This window comes from Dama dama, chromosome X (genome assembly GCF_033118175.1).
Source record: "Dama dama isolate Ldn47 chromosome X, ASM3311817v1, whole genome shotgun sequence".
Taxonomy (NCBI): Eukaryota; Metazoa; Chordata; class Mammalia; order Artiodactyla; family Cervidae; genus Dama; species Dama dama.
The window spans coordinates 107,758,310-107,779,418 of NC_083714.1; the positions used below are offsets into that span (position 1 = coordinate 107,758,310).

The following is a 21,109-nucleotide window of genomic DNA, read 5'->3' on the forward strand; positions in this document are numbered from 1 at the left end:
AAGTATGAAACTAAGGTGTGGGCAAGGTTGGTTCCTTCTGAGGGCTGTGAGGATGTGTTTCATGACTCTGTCCTAGCTTCAGATGGTTTGTTGGCAGTCTGTCATCTTCCTTGACATGTAGAAGCATCACCTTGATCCATACCTTCATGTTCACTTGGTGCTTTCCCTGTGTGCATGTCTGTCTCTGCATTTCTCCTTTTATAAGGATACCAGTCATTTTGGATTAGGGACCCATGCTACTCCAGTATGGCCTCATCTTAACTAATTATGACCACAATGACCCTATTTCTAAATAATGTCATATTCTAAAGTACTGTGGGTTGGGCTTTGTAAAGGAGGAAAAATAATTTTCCCTCTACCTTTCTAGGTTCTTGGTTGAGACCTCTGCATAACAAAAAGACAGATTAACAGGAGAAAAAAACAAGCAGAAGTTTAAGAACACGTATACTGCTTATATGGGCTTCCCAAGTGGCGCTAGTGGTAAAGAACCCACCTGCCGATGCAGGACACATAAGAGATGTGGGTTCGATCCCTAGGTCAGGAAGATCCCCTGGAGGAGCACATGGCAACCCACTCCAGTATCCTTGCCTGGACAATCCCATGGATAGAGGAGCTGGTGGGCTACAGTCCATAGGGTCTCAAAGAGTCAGACATGACTAAGCAACATAGCATGTACACACATGCATACTGCCTATATATATGGGAGACACTCAGGAAAACTGAGTAATCCCCTCAAATGGCTCAAGTCACCACCTTAAATACCATTTCCAGCTAAAGGCAAAAGACAGATGGGAGAATTGGGGACCCAGTTATGGCAGGCTACCAGGAAAAGCACAAGGAGAATGAAGTTTAAAAAAATGGTATGGTTGTTAAAAAGATTTAAGTCTATGCCATCTCCATTGATAAGAGTTTCACCAGGCTTCCCTGGTGGCTCAGATGGCGAAGAGTCTGCCTACAATGCAGGAGACCTGGATTTGATCCCTGGGTCAGGAAGATACCCTGGAGAAGGGAATGGCTACCCACTCCAGTATTCTTGCCTGGAGAATTCCATGGACAGATGAGCCATGGGGCCATAAGAGTCAGACACAACTGAGAGACTAACACTTTTCACTTTCATCTCCATTGATAAGAGTTTGTAGAGATTTATTCATCCTTTCTTCCTTACTCATCCTCCCTCCCTGTAAGGGAGACACCCTTACAAATGGAGACCTCCCTTATAAATGTAAATGTTCCTTACAAAGAGTAACTTCTACTCAGTTTTCAGAGCTTTTGCTATGACTGCTGTTTCTTAAAAATAATCAGGCAAAATAATCCATATTCAAAGAGGCAGATTTTAAAGTGACATATTCTGCACCCCTTTAGCTTCAACATATGATTTCAGGGAACAGACACAATTCAACCCATAAAAACAGGAAATCTGGGAGAGAGAAGAACAAGTTAAATACCTCCACAAGGAAATAATCAGACAAGTCCAGAAAGTGAGACTTCCTATAAAGTCTCTTCAAAAAGATAATGTCATCTAAAAAAAGAAGTAGAGGGACTATTCCAAAAGACTAAAGAAACCATTCTGGTTTAAAAAAGAAATTGTTATGACATTAGGGTGGAAATCGGGGTGATTTGAATATGGACTGGATATTCTAAAAGTTTCTAAGGGATTCCCTGGTGGCTCAGACAGTAAAGAGTCTGCCTGCAATGTGGGAGACCTGGGTTTGATCCCTGGGTCGGGAAGACCCCCTGGAGAAGGAAATGGCAATCCACTCTAGTATTCTTGCCTGGAAAATCCCATGGATGGAGGAGCCTAACAGGCTACAGTCCATGAGGTTACAAAGAGTTGGACACAACTGAGTGACTTCACTTTCTTTCTTTCTTTCTTTCTAACCTAAGAGTTACGTGATATTACGGAATTACTGGTAATTTCCTTACAGGTGTTCATGATATGATAGTTATATATGAGAATAAACTTATATTAAGATATACAGGCTGGTGTTTGGAGTAAAGTGTCATGATATCTCCAATACACTTTTTAAAAAATAATTTTATTTATTGATTTATTTTTGGCTGTGCTGGGTTGTTGCTGCTGCACAGGCCTTCTCTGGTTGTGGCAAGTGGGAGGCTCCTCTCTAGTTGGGTGTGAGCTTCTCATTGTGGTGGCTTCTCTTATTGTGGAGCACAGGCTCTAGGCATGCAGGCTTCAGAAGCTGAGGCTTGTGGGTTCAGTAGTTGTGGCTCCCAGGCTCTAGAGCTCAGGCTCAATTGTTGTGGCATATGAGCTTAGTTGCTCTGAGGCATGTGGGAGCTTTCCAGATCAGGGATTGAACCAGTGTCTCCTCCGTTGGCAGGTGGATTCTTTACCACTGACTCACCAGGGAAGCTCCCTCCAATTTACTTTTATTTTTAATTTTTATAATGCAATCTTTTAGGAATTTTTTAAATTTAATTTTTATATTATATTGAACTGTAGTTGATTTACAATTTTGTGTTAGTTTCAGTGTACAGAGAAGTGATTTGGTTATACATATACATACATCCATCCTTTTTCAGATTATTTTTCTATATAGATTATTACAGAATACTGAGTAGAGTTTCCTGTGCTGTACAGTAGATCCTTGTCGATTATCTGTTTTATGTATAGTAGTGTGTATATGTTAATTCCAACTCCTAATTTATTTCTCTTTCCACCTTTCCCCTTTGGTAACCTAAGTTTGTTTTTGAAGTCTGTAAGTCTGTTTCTGTTTTGCAAATAAGCTCATTTGTATCATTTTTTCAATAGATTCTATATATAAGTGATATCATATGGTAGTCTTTCTCTGACTTACTTAGTATGATAATCTCTAGGTTCATCTGTGTGGCTCAAATGGCACTATTTCATTCTTTTTAATGGCTGAATAATATTCCATTGTATCTATATACCACATCTTCTTTATCCGTTCCTTTCTTGGTGGGCATCTAGGTTGCTTCCCTGTCTTGGCTATTGTAAGCAGTGCTGCGATGAACATTAGGGTGCATGTATCTTATTGGATCATGTTTTTCTCCAGATTTATGCCCAGGAATGGGATTGCAGGGGTCATATGGTAGCTCTATTATCAGTTTTTTAAGGAATCTCCATACTGTTCTCCATAGTGGCTGCACCAATTTACATTCCCACCAACAGCATAGGAAGGTTCCCTTTTCTCCACATCCTCTCCAGCATTTATTGTTTGTATACTTTCTGATGATAGTCATTCTCACTGGTGTGAGTTGATACTGTAGTTGTGATTTGCATTTCTCTAATAATTAGCAATGGTGAGCGTCTTTCCCTGTGCTTTTTGGTCATCTGTATATCTTCTTTGGAGAAATGTCTTTTTAGGTCTCCCACCCATTTTTTAATTGGGTTGTCTATTTTTTAATAATGAGTTGCATGAATTGTTTGCATATATTGGAGATTAATCCCTTATCAGTCACATCATTTTCTCCCAAATATTTCTCCCAAATATTTTCTCCCATTCTGTGAGCTGTCTTTTCATTTTGTTGATGGTTTCCTTTGCTGTGCAAAAGTCTTTAAGTTTAGTTACGTCCCATTTGTTTATTTTTGGTTTTATTTTCATTATTCTAGGAGGTGAATCCCAAAAAATATTGCTATGATTTATGTCAGAGTGCTCTGCCTAGGTTCTGCTCTAAGAATGTAATAGTATTTAGACTTACATTTAGGTCTCCAATTTACTTTTAAATAGATCAGCAAAAAAAGTATATACAAACATAAAACAAATATGTATATATACTGTGTATATAGATAAAGCAAATATACCAAAAGGTATCTGTTGAATTTAAATAGTGTGAGTATATGGGATGGTCACAGTACTATTTCTTCAACTTTCTTGTACATTTGACTTTTTGCATAATAAAATGTTGACAGAAAATAATGAAAAAAGTGTTTTTTAAGATTAGATTCTCTCCACCACCTCTTGATTGAAAATGAAAAAAAAAAAAAAACCTCAACAGGCTTAAGGTATAGAAGATGAAGATCCAGTTAGTGAAAAGAGAAATTCTCCAGGGATGTTAAAACAGTTGGGCTGGTTTCCACATGATTCCTTCCCTCAAATCTTCATTCCTGGGAGTTAGAAGTTGGAGCACAAGGCTCTCAATCAAGAATGCTTTGAGGGCCCCCCCAAAGATCTGCTGACCTCTAAATATCTCCCCTGCAGGCTTCCCATGTGGCCTGAAATCCCTGTAACCTGGGTCAGTTCTTAAGAATCAAGTATTTTCTCACTATTCTGGGGCCCCCTTTTAAAATGCAAAGCTGGTAGGGTGCTGGGGTCCATTAATTGGGAACAATTGTCTGCAGAGCCAGTGCCCGCCCAGAGGCCCTCCATTCTAATAGCTCGCTTCCTAACCCCTTACCACCACTGAGACTGGACAATACGTGCTCTAGGAAACTGAAATTGGACAATGTGTGCTTTAAGCAACTTCTTAGGTGAAGATACCATTTCAAGAAAGCATACTTTCTGTGAATAAAACAGGGTGCATAAGGTCATTGCTGTTTTTACTTTGTCAACTGGGTGGCCTCTGAAATCTTCTTAGAACACTTCAGAGGAAGCCTCCTCAACTCTTCCAGCCCTCCACCCCTTCCCTTTGTAACCGAATTCTTACTGACCCTGCAGCTTTTCACTGAATGAAGAGTTTCCAAGGGGTCTAAAAAATACCTGTGACAATTAGAGAAATGAAAACCAGGGGGTCAAGATGAATTGACCCTTGGTGGAGGATTTACATAAATAGGTCCTAACCTCTGGCTGTGAATAAAAGATAAATACCCCATTAGGTTCAGAACCACAGTTCAAGGGCGTTCGCAGGACCAAGCCTGGCTTCTCTGCTATGTCAGGAATTTCAGGAATGCTACTGATCATTGTGTGTTGGCAGAGCACAGGGGGTTGCAGGCCAGCTAACAGAAACCCAACCCTGCCCACTGGGTGAAACTGCAGCTCTCCCACGCAGAGATCTGCAAATGGAGAGTGTGGGAAACCTGCAAGTGGAGAGACAAGCCGGAAGTAATGCCTTCGAAAATGGGAAGGATGCCTTCTCCCAAAAGGTGACCAAATGCATGTTGTGGATGGTGGTCTTGTGAGTGCATGTGTACTCAGTTGTGTCCAACTCTTTGCGACCCCATGGACTGTAGCCCACCAGGCTCCCCTGTCCATGGGATTTCCCAGGCAAGAATACTGGATGGTGGTATTAACCTGAAAGATTTGAGAGGAGAAAGGGTCTGTCCCCTGAGAAGAGCTAGTTTGCTCCCCTTATCTGTAGATCAGATGACCTAGTACTAGCTTCCTGCAGCCTGAAGGCCTCCAGCATGTTTCCTTCTGCTGCTCCCCAAGGAAGAAGTCTTACAAGCGTGTTACAAGAAAATTTGTAACAAGAAAGGTAAAATCATGACACCCTCATATAGACATAAAAATAAATGTGTTAAAGATTTTACTTGTAATAACTGAGGGAACCAGGCATGTGTTATAACTGATTTTAAAAAGCAGCCCAGATTTATAGGGAGTAAAGAATGTTGAAATGAATTACAAATTCATTACAAATGGATGTAACCCTCCCCCTCCCCACCCCGACCCAAGGAAGCCAGTTGAACCAGACAGGACAGAAATTACAGCTATGGTTTTCCAGTAGTCATGTATGGATGTGAGAGTTGGACTATAAAGAAAGCTGAGCATCGAAGAATTGATACTTTTGAACTGTGGTTTTGGAGAAGACTCTTGAGTTCTTGAGAGTCCCTTGGACTGCAAGGAGATCCAACCAGTCCATCGTAAAGGAAATCAGTCCTGAATATTCATTGGAAGGACTGATGCTGAAGCTGAAACTCCAATACTTTGGCCACCCAGTGGGAAGAACTGACTCATTGGAAAAGACTCTGATGCTGGGAAAGATTGAAGGCAGGAGGAGAAGGAGATAACAGAGGATGAGATGGTTGGATGACATCACTGACTCAATGGACATGAGTTTGAGCAAGCTCCGGGAGTTGGTGATGGACAGGGAAGCCTGGCGTGCTGCAGTCCATGGAGTTGTAAAGAGTCGGACATGACTGAGCGACTAAACTGACTGATCCCTTCCCTACAACTTACAGAGTTATAAAATAGCTCCTGTAGGAAGCTAGGGGGCTTCCCAGGTGGCGCTAGTGGTAAAGAACCCACCTGCCAGTGCAGGAGCCGTAAGAGACATGGGTTAGATCCCTGGGCCAGGAAGATCCCCTGGAGGATGACAACCCACTCCAGTATTCTTGCATGGAGAATCTCATGGACAGAGGAGCCTGGCTGGCCAGAGTCCATAGGGTCTCAAAGAGTCAGACATGACTGAAGCGACTTAGCATGCACAGGAAGCAAGAGCTGTAGAAAGTAAAGTTTTCCACTGAAGTATGAATTTTCTCTAAAAGGCATGAAATTTTGCTTTCTACATATTACCTTAAAAGAAGTATCCCCTCTATCTGCTTACTTCTTAACCCCTGTCCTGCTTTTGTGCCCGCCCCCCCACCCCCGCCACAAAAAAAGAAAAAAACGAAAAAGTCGTATACATACCTTTTTTAAACCAAAGAGTGAGGTGAGCTTGAGAACCTTTGGCCAAAGTTGATTTCCATCTTCCACAATTTTCTACCTTCCTTTATTCCTTTGTTACATAAAGATGAATAGAATCCTCGTTGGTTTGTTCCTTGACAAGGTAAGAACGATGATGAAGATGCTGCCTTGCCCATGTCATCTTGCTCTCTGTCGCACTTCTTACACTAAAGAGAAACCACGAAGAAAATGGGAACTTGGGACAGAGAACCCACTTGCTCTGCAACTTTTTTGACCAACAGATGCCTTAATACTGGTGGCCATTCTGAGCTTATTTTGCTGAGAGTCTCCAAAGTGACCCATTGAATCATGGGATATCTTGGATTTTACTGCTTAGAAAGTATGTTTTCCTCCCTGCCCCACTCCCCTACCCCTCGCTGCATCAAAGAGATCTGTCAAGCTTTCTGAAAGTACTAACTCTGACCTGATATCTAAAGTAATAGATGGAAATGTGGGTTCTTTGGATGGAGCTCTTTTCCCTAAACCTGCCTCTAAATGAAGAGGTGGAGATTCAAACCAAAGCCATATTGGAGAATTATTTCTCATTCCTGGATTTAATGTCTTATTTTTATATTGTTGCATGAGAAATTGACTCTAAAAAGCATCTGTTTTCAAATTTGGGAAACATTGTTCTAGGCTCATGTATTTAAAGATCAGCAATTAAAAACATCAAAGCCACTAGGCCAGGCCTTGATTGACTACCCTCTCTGCCTATTTTCCTCTGGGGCAGTGATTCTGAGGCCACTGCATGAATTTCACTCTATTATCTAGTGAAGAAAGCCAAGGCCGATGATACCAAGAAAGTATGAGAGAAAAAAAGTTGTCACAGTGACAGCATACTTCTGCGGAGCTCCATCCAAAAGCAAACACCTACTGTTTTGCTTTTACCTACTTTTTTACCAAAAAATACCTACTATTTTTGCAAATACCAAAAGACCTACCTACTGTTCAGCAAAACACAGGGCAGATTCTCACATGAAAAAATTGCCCTCAGAAGTATGTGTGAGACCCTAATATGTGTAAAGGAATTTATGCAGGGCTCTCTTCACATTGGCATGCAGGTATGTGAGTGTGGGTTAGCAGACATTCCTTTCTGACTCATTACCCATTTTGCCCCTGCATTCCCCACTCAGTGCTTGAGGCACTTTTTACCCTGGGCTGGGACAGAGATTGATGGTATCTTAGAGCTCTCTAAAGAGAAGCTGTGCCCCTTTGCACTTTCCGTTTGCGACTAGTCATTAAGACTTTCTGTCAAGCTCTATTATATGAGCATGGCACAGCTGCCTCTGAGCTGAAAGCTCTTACCTGTCACAGGCTCTGGTACATGTAGACTCTCCTGGCAGTCTGTCAGTCAAAACATATTTATCAACTGGACAGACAGTAAGACAGATAGTAATTTAGGGGAGAAAGATTTTACCCTATCCTCTTCTGTTCTATAGCTAGGACCTGTGAATTAAACTGTTAATGTTTTTACATTCATGGTAGCTTCACAGAAAAGAATTGAAATCCCAAAACGTTTTTGGATTTGAGTGCTTATATACCATTTTAACAAAGGGTAATAAATTGTGGAGAGGTGACTAGATAAAGGAAAGGGGGTGGGCTTTCAGGGGCAATAAATTGTGGGAAGGTGACTAGGAAATGTGTGGGGGAAATTAATGACAGACAAAAGCTACTTAATAGGTTTGTTTATGCAGACTCATGCTCTTACCTTCTCTGTCTCAGTGATGTGTTATTATCCTCTTCCTGGTATGGGAATTGCCTTCTCAATTGCCTTAAGTTCAAAATAATCCTTGTGCCTTCCCAGGTAGCGCTAGTGGTAAATAATCCACCTGCCAATACAGGAGATGCAGGAGACATGGGTTCGATCCCTGGGTCGGGAAGATCCTCTGGAGAAGGAAATGGCAACCCACTCCAGTATTCTTGCCTGGAGAATCCCATGGACAGAGGAGCCTGGTGGACTATAGTCCATGGAGTTGCAAAGAGTCAGACACAACTGAAGCCACTTAGCACATGCCAAAGTGGCATAATTTGGGTATCATATTTTGATCCCCTTCAGTGAGAAGGTATCAAAATGTTTTTCAGGGCTTTAAAATACTTGTATCACTGAAATAAGGAAGTGAATTCTAGCATAGCCTAGAGAATCCAGAGGCTGTGGTAGATGAGGCCAACTTCCCTCATTTGAGTAGAAGACTCAAGAGGCCTGGGGGAGCCCAAAGCAGGGATGGGAGCCAAGGAGGAAGCATTCCAGGAAGGGCATGAAAAAGAGGGTCCTTGATCAAGAATTACCCGTAGACCACAGCTGCCCCTATTGCCCCAAAGCTACATGTTGAAATGGGATGAAGAAAGAGTCAAAGTCTAATATCTTACATTCTGAAAAGAGACTGAGGGAGAAAAGAAGATGGAGAAAGGAACAATGTGATATGGACCCACTCCTGTGCTGCAAAGCCCTGGGAATTTCTTATTGGTTCCTATGTCCTGTTGTTCTCTGCTATCTGCAAAGGAAAGATGAAATTGATTGCCTTGCAGGCATAGATATAATCAACAATGAAGAGGATGCTACCCTAGAACATGCTACTCTAAAATATGCCATTTTGACATAAAGATTATTTTGAGCTCAAGGCAATTGAGAAGCAGCAGATACAGGAATAACTCTCCCTTTCTGCCTAAAAGCGGGGCATAAATTTCATTTCATATGGTAAAAGGGATATAAACTTCTTTGTAAAGATATCCTCCTCTCCCATACCAGGAAGAGGACAAGACTCTTATCAGAGAACAATTTGAATCTACATAACAAATTCTGCTGAACAACCCTTATCTACCATACATTTCCTACTCACCTTCCCACAATTTACTACCCCTAGAAGCCCAGATCCCTTTTCCTTTGTTTAATTACATCTCCACAATTTATTGCCCTTTGTTAAAAGTTCTAATTGCCTTTTGGTTTCACTTCTTTTCTGTGAAGCCCCTGTGCACATAAAAATATTGCCATCAATAAAGAAACATGCCCGTTCTTCTGTTAATCTGACATTTGTTATTTAATTCACAGTCCCCAAGAACTGAACATAAGAGGGTAGAGGAAGTTTTTCCTCAGCTATACCACCATTAGTATTCTTTTGCTTGACTTTGTTTGATTGCTTAGGAAATGAGTTATTGGATTTCTTTCCCCCTATTTCTATTAAACATGTGGTTTAACATTGTGCTGGCTGAGTATCAATTAGAGATCTCCATAGAGGCTCCTCTAACATGTTACGTATTCTGGAAGACAAGCAAGTAAGATCCACGTGGCCATGTGTTTAAAGTTTGTTTCCCTGAGGACTGCTGCTTTGTACCTTTGAGTGTTGCCTTATTGAGTCCCAGCAGTCCAGGAAAATTCCCTGGATTCAGACTTTCCCATTATTCTGGAAAATTCATGTTTCCTTTCTCCCACATGAGCCTGCTTAGAGAGAGTGACTATAGACCACTGACTATAAAGTCATGGTCAATGAAAGAAAATGGCTTCTCCATTCCATGCCTTCAGAGCTAATAACAGAGACCTAAGGACTCCTGAGGTACCAGAGGGAGGCACTAGGCTAGTCTCCCAGTGAAACCAAGCAGAGAATAGCAAAGAGAGGAATCATCAAGGGGGCTGTTGTTTGAATTGTTTGAATTTTATGTTTGCAATTTAATTCTGTAAATCAAAAAAAGGAGATTCACTCTGGTTCTGTGTGAAAGTAAAAGTGTTAGTTGCTCAGTTGTGTCTGACTCTTTGCAGCCCCCATGGAACTGTAGCCTGGGATTCTCAAGGCAAGAATACTAGAGTGAGTTACCGTTTCCTCCTCCAGGGGATCTTCTCCACCCAGGGATCAAACCCAGCTTTTTGTGTCTCCTGCACTGAAGGCAGATGCTTTACCATCTGAGCCACATGGGAAGCCCCCTGGTTCTGTGTAGCACATGATAAACCACCACATTGTTATAAAAAAACTTTTTTCTCTCTTTATGGTCAGTGGCCTCTTACCAAAAGTGTGTATTTTGAGTTTTGCAATGCCTAACAAATAAGTTGTAAAGAAGAGGTATTTTTCAAAGGCTAAAGAGATATATGGAGAGCAGCAAGGTCTTATATTGGGAACATTTCTGAAGGGTATATGTTTATCAGAGTATCCAGCTATTCTATGACTAACTTAATTTTCTATGGTTTTTCTTAAGAAAACATTCATGAAAATATCCAATTATGGTTACAAACTACTTCCTGTGAATTATCTGTGGTGTCTACATTGATTTCCCCTCAAGACTTATACAGCCAGGATGTTTGAAAGCTTGGGCATCATCTCCCCTGACAGAAACAATTTTCTGTGAAACCTTTCCATGTTAACTTGTAGTAGTTGATTCTCAAAGCTGATATACATTTAATATATTCTCTTTTCCCACAAAATGTCTTTGATGCTAACCATTTTGCTGTTATTCTCAATGTATACACTCTCTTCTAACCATGGGCCCCAAAACCCACACAATGAGGGTGAACCACAGAGTACCTGGGTGTGTGTGTGCTCAGTCGTGTCTGACTGTGACCCCATGGACTGTAGCCTGTCAGGCTCCTCTGTCCATGGGATTTTCCCAGACAGAATACTGAAGTGGGTTGCCATTTTCTCCTCCAGGGGGAAGCACAGAGTAGCAGAAAGAAAAGAATATTGCTTTTCTTCCATGAAGACTTTCCATTCAATTCCACCTCTCTGTTTTGTGGATACTATTTGGTGTTGGGGAAATAGTAGCATTCACAATTTGATCTTCCAAATTTAATTTATAGCTCTTCAATTGGTGTCTTAAAAAAAAAGCACCTCCCAAAAAAAAAGCAAAATATATTTTGCTAAATGCCTGATTTTCCCTAAATGACTGATTTTCTCCTCCTTTGGCCCAAGGGGTACCCAAGGCTCAGTACATATTCATTGTCACCAAAATACTACCTTGTAGATATTTTTGAGAGCCAGAGATGAATTTGTAATGTTTTACAGGCCTGGTTCAGAGCTCTATGTCCTTTTCCTTTCTGGTAGTCAACTTGTTATATCTGTGACGAAAACAGTCACTGAATATGTAAGTACTTTGAGAACCAGAAACCAACAAAACATCAAGATTCCAATAACTCAAGAGAATCTACCAGATTCTGACCATCTGACAATCTCATCTCAACATGGCCTGGTCTGCAGTGACCAGAAAGGTGATCGAAGCAAGCCCTGAGCTCTTGATTTTATCACAAAGTCCTTTTTCTTTGTGGGTGTCTTGGATCTGGAGATAGAGAATCAGGCGATCAGATAAAGCTGTGAGGAGGGTTGAGAGTTTGCTGGAATGACGCTCAGGGCACAGTTTTTGCTGTTGGAGCGTTTCCTGTGTGCCCTTTGAAACCTCTGAACTCAGTTCTTCAAAGTGAGAGCTACCTTATTCTGTCTTCCCACTGAACAAATGTGTTTGCTGCTTATCATCTCTTTTTTTTGTCACCCCCACCCTAGTTGACTTAGCCGAGGTTGATTTATCACAGCAAAAGAATTGCCCTGACTGAGTCATAAGTTACACTTTTACCTAACATTATCTGGACCTTTGGAAATGAAAGCATGCAAATAATGGACGTTTTGTGCACAGGGCTACACATACACACATATATGTGTCTTTCTGTTTGCTTCATTCATCATGTTCTCCATACTCCCACTGTTTGTCTCCCCACTCCCACCCCTCCTCACTCCTAGCAGTTTTGGAGAGAGTTGTGTTTCTCATGAGCCAAAGGGTCATTTTTCAAGTTGAGTCCTGTTAACCTCAGTGACAGATGCTTGCTTTTTAGAAGTTCCTCTTTGCAAAGCTGTTTTAGGACAGAAAATTTATTTCTCTTTAGAGAGCTGGTGTGGTAAGAGGAAACTGAAGCTGGTCTCTGGGTGTGTGTTTGTGCTCATTTGCTGTACAGTAAATATGGATATGGGTCAATAAAAGCCGTTCTTTGATCTACTGCTACAAAGGATTCATTGTAAATATATTACTGGATAAGAGGGTTATGGCTGCATAATTGCCCCTTGTGAACAGTGCCCTGTGCCACCCTGTAGCACGTGCAAGAAGTGACACTTATGGGTTCAACCTGCCTGGGATTATTTTTTATTGAGGTAAAAAAACACATAACACAGTTTACCATCTTAACCATTTTTAAGTGTACAGTACAGCAGTGTTAAATACAGCCTCCCTGGATTTTACTTGCTTATTTATTTATTTTTTACTGAGTAGCCTTTCTAACATTTCATTTCTGGGTATCCTCATTAAAGGATAGTGTTTAGACACAGAAATAACCTTAAAAGAACAATAACAATAATTGCAACAAAAACTTATCAATAAGAAGTAAATAAAGTCAAACAGGGCCAATATTCCTATAGCTAACTCTTTTGAGTTAGTTTTTGTGGTTGTTTGCTGTTCAGTTGCTAAGTCATGTCTGACTCTTTGCAATCCCATGGACTGCAGCATGCCAGGCTCCTTGTCTTCCGCTATCTCCTGGAGTTTGCTCAAATTCTCCTGAGTCGGTGATGCCATCTAACCATCTCATCCTCTGCTGCCCCCTTCTCCTTTTGCCTTCAGTCTGTCCCAGAATCAGGGTCTTTTCCAATGAGTCAACTGTTCACATCAGGTGGCCAAAGCATTGGAGCTTCAGCTTAAGTATCAGTCCTTCCAGTGAATATTTAAGGTTGATTTCCTTTCAGATTGACTAGTTTGATGACCTTGCTGTCCAAGGGACTCTCAAGAAACTTCTCCAGAGCCACAGTTCAAAAACGTCAGTTCTTTGGTACTCAGGCTTCCTTATGGTCCAACTCACATCTGTACATGACTACTGGAAAAACCATAGCTTTGACTAGATGGACCTTTGTCAGCAGAGTGATGTCTCTGCTTTTTAAATATGCATTCTAGGTTTATCATAGCTTTCCTTCTAAGGAGCTAGCATCTTTTAATTTCATGGCTGCAGTTACCATCCACAGTGATTTTGGAGCCCAAGAAAATAAAATCTGTCACTGCTTCCACTTTTTCCCTTCTATTTGCAATGAAGTGAAGTGACCAGATGCCATGATCTTAGTTTTTTTATGTTGAGTTTTAAAGCCAGCTTTTTCACTCTCCTCTTTCACCCTCATCAAGAAGCTCTTTAGTTCCTCTTCTTTATCTACCATTAGAGTGGTATCATCTGCATATCTGAGGTTGTTGATATTTCTCCTGGCAATCTTGATTTCAGCTTGTGATTCATCCAGCCTGGCATTTCCCATGATATGCTCTGCATTATAAGTTAAATAAGCAAGGTGACAATATACAGTCTTGATGTACTCTTTTCCCAATTCTGAGCCAGTCAGCTGTCCCATATCTGGTTCTAACTGTTGCTTCTTGACCTGTATACAGGTTTCTCAGGAGACAGGCAAGGTGGTCTGGTATTCCCATCTCTTTAAGAATTTTCCACAGTTTGTTGTGATCAACACAGTCAAAGGATTTGGCATAGTCAAGCAGAAGTAGATGTTTTCCAGGAATTCCACTGAAACTCTTGCTTTTTCTATGATCCAGCGAATGTTGGCAATTTGATCTCTGGTTCCTCTGCCTTTTCTAAATCGTGCTTGTATATCTAGAAGTTCTTTGTTCAGTTCAGTTCAGTCACTCAGTCATGGCCGACTCTTTGTGACCCCATGGACTGCAGCACACCAGGCTTCCCTGTCCATCACCAACTCCCAGAACTTGCTCAAACTCATGTCCATTGAGTCAGTGATGCCATCCAACTATCTCATCCTCTGTCCTCCCCTTCTCCTCCTTCCTTCAATCTTTCCGAGCATCAGGGTCTTTTCCAATGAGTTAGTTATTCGCATCAGGTGGCCAAAGTATTGGTCCTTAGTTCATGTACTGTTGAAGCCTAGCTTGAAGGATTTTGAGCATTACCTTGCTAGCATGTGAAATGAGGGCAATTGTATGGTAGTTTCAACATTCTTTGTCATTGCCCTTCTTTGAGATTAGAATGAAAACTGACCTTTTCTAGTCCTGTGGCCACTGCTGAGTTTTCCAAATATGCTGACATATTGAGTTAATACCAGTTATTATTACATGCCTAGCATTGGCCACAGCATTGTAAAAAAAAGCAATGAGAGATGATCAATGACCTCAAGATGTTTACCCTTCTGTTATGGGATAAAGGTATCAGAATAAATTATATTCACTAAACTAGGAATCAAGATTTCAGCTATATCTCCCTAAATCAGTGATTGTATATGGAGGCACATTTCCTTTTACCCATAAATGTATAGTTTGCATAATTACATAGCAAAGCAGAGGAGCCAATTGTAAATGTCATTCTTTGAAGTCATAGAACATGTCTAGGTGTGATAGTGGCAATCCCCTGATGGTGGCAGGGGATTTGGAACCAGCCTCTGCTGGGGCTGGTGTTGGGCCAGCGTGGCCCATAGGAGTCTCAATGGGGAGAACAGGGAGATAGCCTTATGATAGAGATGCGATCTGGATTGTGAATTTCAGGTCTCCATGATAAGCCTCTAACTAAGCCACTCTCCTTTTAGCTGCTTTGTGAGACTGGAGGCCAAACTGGAACCCAAAAGATATACCACTGCCCTCCATATTGCTTGCTTGTCAAGACAAACAAAAGAAAAACATTCCCCTTCCTTCTCTCCTTCGTCCTTCCCTCCCTCCCTTCCATTTTTGGAAATGTGTCTGGATGTGGGATGAGTTGTTGAAAAGATGTGGATCATGAAATCCCTAACACAAAGTTGGTACGTATTCCATGAATAAAGACCTCATCTCTCAGATCCCATTTAGACAATGTCCCTGGTGGTTCAGATGGTAAAGAGTCTGCCTGCAATGCAGGAGACCTGGGTTTGATCCCTGGGTTGGGAAGATCCCCTGGAGGAGGGCATGGCAACCAACTCTAGTATTGTTCCCTGGAGAATCACATGGACAGAGGAGCCTGATGGGCTACAGTCCATGGGGTCTCAAAGAGTCGGACATGACTGAGTGACACTTGCAATGTTTACACTGTTTACTGTCATAGTCAGCCTTCAACCACTTCAGCCAAGTTGATCCTCTAAGTAATGATTTATATGAAAGCGTTTATAATGTCTAACATGCTAAGCCACTTGAATGACATGGTTTCAGTTTTTATGTTTTTAAAATGAAACTTTCAAATGTCACTTCTCTGATATTTTCTGTAAAGGCAGCATCACCTACCCTGGATCCTGAGGGGAGAAAGGGAAGAAAGGGATTGATTTTCTCTGGTTCACAATAAAAATCAAATCAGGCCAACCTCGCCTCCAGTCTGAGTCAGTAGCTCTCATTTGTTTTTGTTTTTTCTTGTTTACCTTGACCTATTCTGCCATCAGCATGTACATGTGTGCAGTGCCCCCACAAGCGAATGCACTCAACAAAGCATATTGGACTACATAATTGCTATAGTGATAACCTTGAATCTGTTCTAATCTGTGAAGCAACACATCATTCAGAAAGCTCCATACTTTATTATTATTAAGATATTACTGGTGACTCACCTCACAAATGACCCCAACAACACCTGTGATTGTGACTCAGTGTTCCCAGCATCAGGCTGATGCTCTGGCAACAGAATTGTTCTGTTTTCCCTTTGCATTGACTCCAGTTCTGGGAAGCTTCCAGATCCTTTCAGTTCAATGATTTCTAGTCAGTTTCACAGACACTGATCACCTAGTGTGCTCAAGTACTCAGCCTATTCAGGTGACACAGACATAAAGCATTCCTGGTTTCCACTGTTCTGATGCTTACAGTCTAATGGCGAGTTGTTTCCCTGCTGCTCTGCCCAACTCCCTCTCTGCTTCTTCCACTGGTGCTTTCTGGTCCCACCTTTCTCCCATCTCCCCACAATTGAGGTCACAGCAAGGCTTGTGAGTGACCTTTCAAGGGTATCTAAGACTCCTCTTTTCTCTCATAGACCTCTAGATTTATACTGACCATTCCATTTCAAGGTACATTGGGTTGCGTCTTAGCCAGTGTGCCCGGTTCTGTGTGCTTAGCTCCATTTAATCCTCACAACCCTACGGAGTAGGTGCAGATGAGGAAACTAAAAGTGAAAAAAAGCCAAGCAGCCTGTCCCAAGTCACACAAGCAGTAGCAGATGAGTCCCGGCCTGATTCCAGAATCTTTGTACTATTCTAAGAGTGAAGCAAAACTTGGTATCCACAACTCATAACAATCAAGTATGTGACATTTAAGCAAATAGTCTATGATTATTTGAAGACCCTATATGTTTTTAAAAAATTGAATTATAGTTGATTTACAATGTTGTGTTAGTTTCAGGCATATGGCATATGGCCAAGTGATTCAGATATATATACATATATATATATATACATCTAGTCTGTTTCAGATTCTTTTCCTTTATAGGTTATTACGAGATACTGAGTATACTGCTCAGTGCTGGAGTGACTGTGAGGAGATACCCCACATTCAATGGCAGAGAAGCCCCAGAAGACGGTAGGCACTGGAGCAGCAGCTGCATGGCACTGGAGTGGCAGATGTGTGGAGCTGGAGAGATTTTGAGGAGATACCCCACATCCAAGGGCAAAGGAGAAGCCCTAGCAAGATGGTAGGAGGGGCAAAATCGCATTGAGAATCAAACCCCATAACTTCCAGAGATGCTCAAAGGGCTCAAACATACCTTGTGTGCACCAGGACCCAGAGACCCCACAGAGACTGAGATAGAACTGTGTTGGACTGTCTACAGAGGAGGTACAGGTCAGCAGTGGACTGCTGCAGGGGCAGGGGCTCTGGGTGCACTAGACCTGGGTATGGCATAAGCCCTATTGGAGGAGGTCGCCATTAACCCCACCATAGAGCCACCAGAATTTACACAGGACTCGGGGAACAGGCTCTTGAAAGGCACAAACAGAACCTTCTGGGCACCAGGACCCAGGAGAAAGGAGCAGTGACCCCACAAGAAACAGACCCAGACTTGCCCGTGAGTATCCAGGAGTCTCTGGCAGAGGCGTGGGTCAGCAGTGACCTGCCGCAGGGTTGGGGATACAGAGTGTAGCAGTCCATGCATGGGACTTACATGAACTGTGAACTTCCAGATGTTCAAGCTGGTTTTAGAAAAGGCAGAGGAACCAGAGATCAAATTGCCAACATCTGCTGGATCATTGAAAAAGCAAGAGAGTTCCAGAAAAGCATCTATTTCTGCTTTATTGACTATGCCAAAGCCTTTGACTGTATGGATCACAATAAACTGTGGAAAATTCTTAAAGAGATGGGAACACCAGACCACCTGACCGACCTCTTGAAAAACCTATATGCAGGTCAGGAAGCAACAGTTAGAACTGGACATGGACCAACAGACTGGTTCCAAATAGGAAAAGGAGTACGTCAAGGCTGTATGTTGTCACCCTGCATATTTAACTTATATGCAGAGTACATCATGAGAAACGCTGGGCTGGAAGAAGCACAAGCTGGAATCAAGATTGCTGGGAGAAATATCAATAACCTTAGATATGCAGATGACATCACCCTTATGGCAGAAAGTGAAGAGGAACTAAAATGCTGGAGAGGGTGTGGAAAAAAGGGAACCCTCTTACATTGTTGGTGGGAATGCAAACTAGTATAGCCACTATGGAGAACAGTGTGGAGATTCTTTAAAAAACTGGAAATAGAACTGCCATATGACCCAGCAATCCCACTCCTGGGCATACACACCGAGGAAACCAGATCTGAAAAAGCCTGTTGATGAAAGTGAAAGAGGAGAGTGAAAAAGTTGGCTTAAAGCTCAACATTCAAAAACTAAGATCATGGCATCTGGTCCCATCACTTCAGGGCAAATACATGGGGAAACAGTGGAAGCAGTGTCAGACTTTGTTTTCTGGGGGCTCCAAAATCACTGCAGATGGTGATTGCAGCCATGAAATTAAAAGACACTTACTCCTTGGAAGGAAAGTTATGACCAACCTAGATAGCATATTAAAAAGCAGAGGCATTACTTTGCCAACAGAGGTCCATCTGGTCAAGGCTATGGTTTTTCCAGTGGTCATGTATGGATGTGAGAGTTGGACTGTGAAGAAAGCTGAGCACCGGAAAATTGATCTTTTTGAACTCTGGTGTTGGTGAAGACTCTTGAGAGTCCCTTGGACTGCAAGGAGATCCAACCAGTCCATCCTAAGGGATATATGTCCTGGGTGTTCATTGGAAGGACTGATGCTGAAGCTGAAACTCCAGTACTTTGGCCACCTCATGAGAAGAGTTGACTCATTAGAAGACCCTGATGCTGGGAGGGACTGGGCACAGGAGGAGAAGGGGATGACAGAGGATGAGATGGCTGAATGGCATCACTGACTCAATGGACATGGGTTTGAGTAAACTCCTGGAATTTGTGATGGACAAGGAGGCCTGGCGTGCTGTGATTCATGGGGTCGCAAAGAGTCAGACATGACTGAGCAACTGAACTGAACTGAACTGAAGCCACTATCTTCATTACCTCAAGCATAGTTTGGCCTCAGGTGAAATAATAAGGAGGGAACACAGCCTCACGTATCAACAGAAAATTGTATTAAACATTTACTGAGCATGTCCCCGCCCATCAGAACAAGACCCAGTTTCCTCCATAGTCAGTCTCTCCCATCAGGAAGCTTCCATAAGCCTCTTATCCTTCTCCATCAGAGGGCAGGCAGACTGAAAACCACAGTCTCAGAAAACTAACCAATCTGATCACATGGACCACAGCCTTGTCTAATTCAATGAAACTATGAGCCATGCCATGTAGGGCCACCCAAGACGGACGGGTCATGGTGGAGAGTTCTGAAAGTGGTCCACTGGAGAAAGGAATGACAAACCATTATTCTTGCCTTGAGAACCCCATTAACAGTATGAAAAGGCAAAAAAGACAGGACAATGAATGGTGAACTCCCTAGGACAGAGAGTTCTCCTCCAGAAAGAATAAAGAGATGGAGCCAAAGCAAAAACAACACCCAGTTGTGGATGTGATGTGTGATGGAAGTAAAGTCCGATGCTGTAAAGAACACTACTGCATAGGAACCTGGTCCTATGTTAGCTGTTAGGTTAGCTGTTAGGTCCATGCATCAAGGGAAATGGAAGTGGTCAAACACGAGATGGCAAGAGTAAACATCAACATTTTAGGAATCAGCAAACTAAAATGGACTAGAATGGATGAATTTAACTCAGATGACCATTATATCTACTACTGTGGGCAAGAATCCCTTAGAAGAAATGGAGTAACCATTATAGTCAACAAAAGATTCCGAAATGCAGTACTTCGATGCAATCTCAAAAATGACAGAATGATCTCTGTTCATTTCCAAGGAAAGCCATTCAATATAACAGTAATCCAAGCCTATGCCCCAAACAGTAACGCTGAAGAAGCTGAAGTTGAATGGTTCTATGAGGACCTACAAGACCTTCTAGAACTAACACCCAAAAAACATGACCTTCTCATTATAGGGGACTGGAATGCAAAAGTAAGAAGTCAAGAAACACCTGGAGTAACAGGCAAATTTGGCCTTGGAGTACAGAATGAAGCAGGGCAAAGGCTAATAGAGTTTTGCCAAGAGAACGCATGGGTCATAGTAAACACCCTCTTCCAACAACACAAGAGAAGACTACACATGGACATCACCTTATGGTCAACACTGTAATTGGACTGATAAAATTCTTTGCAGCCAAAGATGGAGAAGCTCTATACAGTCAGCAAAACAAGACCAGGAGCTGACTGTAGCTCAGATCATGAACTCCTTATTGCAAAATTCAGACTTAAATTGAAGAAAGTAGGGAAAACTGATAGACTATCCAGGCATGACCTAAATCAAATCACTTATGATTATACAGTGGAAGTGACAAATAGATTCAAGGGATTAGATCTGACAGCGTGCCTGAAGAACTATGGACGGAGGTTTGTGACATTGTACAGGAGATGGGGATCAAGACCATCCCCAAGAAAAAGAAATGCCAAAAGGCAAAATGGTTTTCTGAGGAGGCCTTACAAATAGCTGTGAAAAGAAGAGAAATGAAAGGCAAAGGAGAAAAGGAAATATATACCCATTTGAACGCAGAGTTCCAAAGAACAGCAAGGAGAGATAAGAAAGCGTTCCTAAGTGATCAGTGCAAAGAAATAGAGGAAAACAATAGAATGGGAAAGACTAGAGATCTCTTCAAGAAAATTAGAGATACCAAGGGAACATTTCATGCAAAGATGGGCACAATAAAAGACAGAAACAGTATGGACCTAACAGAAGCAGAAGATATTAAAATATGGCAAGAATACACAGAAGAACTATACAAAAAAAATCTTCACGACCCAGATAATCATGATACCATGATCACTCACCTAGAGCCAGACATCCTGGAATGTGAAGTCAAGTGGGTCTTAGGAAGAAGCATCACTATGAACAAAGCTAGTGGAGGTGATGGAATTCCAGTTGAGCTATTTCAAATCCTAAAAGATGATGCTGTGAAAGTGCTGACTTAATATGCCAGCAAATTTGGAAAACTCAACAGTGGCCACAGGATTGGAAAAGGTCAGTTTT

The 21,109-nt window shown here is 41.9% G+C and overlaps 1 protein-coding gene across 1 annotated transcript in view; it reads right to left on the bottom strand.

Moving 5' to 3' along the window:
- LOC133052800 (enoyl-CoA delta isomerase 2-like) overlaps positions 1 to 21,109 on the bottom strand; it is a 47,112-nt gene that overhangs the window by 12,384 nt on the left and 13,619 nt on the right. The window contains 2 exon segments of the mRNA XM_061137642.1: positions 4,788 to 4,996; positions 6,622 to 6,748. Of these exon segments, the coding sequence (XP_060993625.1) occupies positions 4,788 to 4,996; positions 6,622 to 6,748 (336 nt within the window).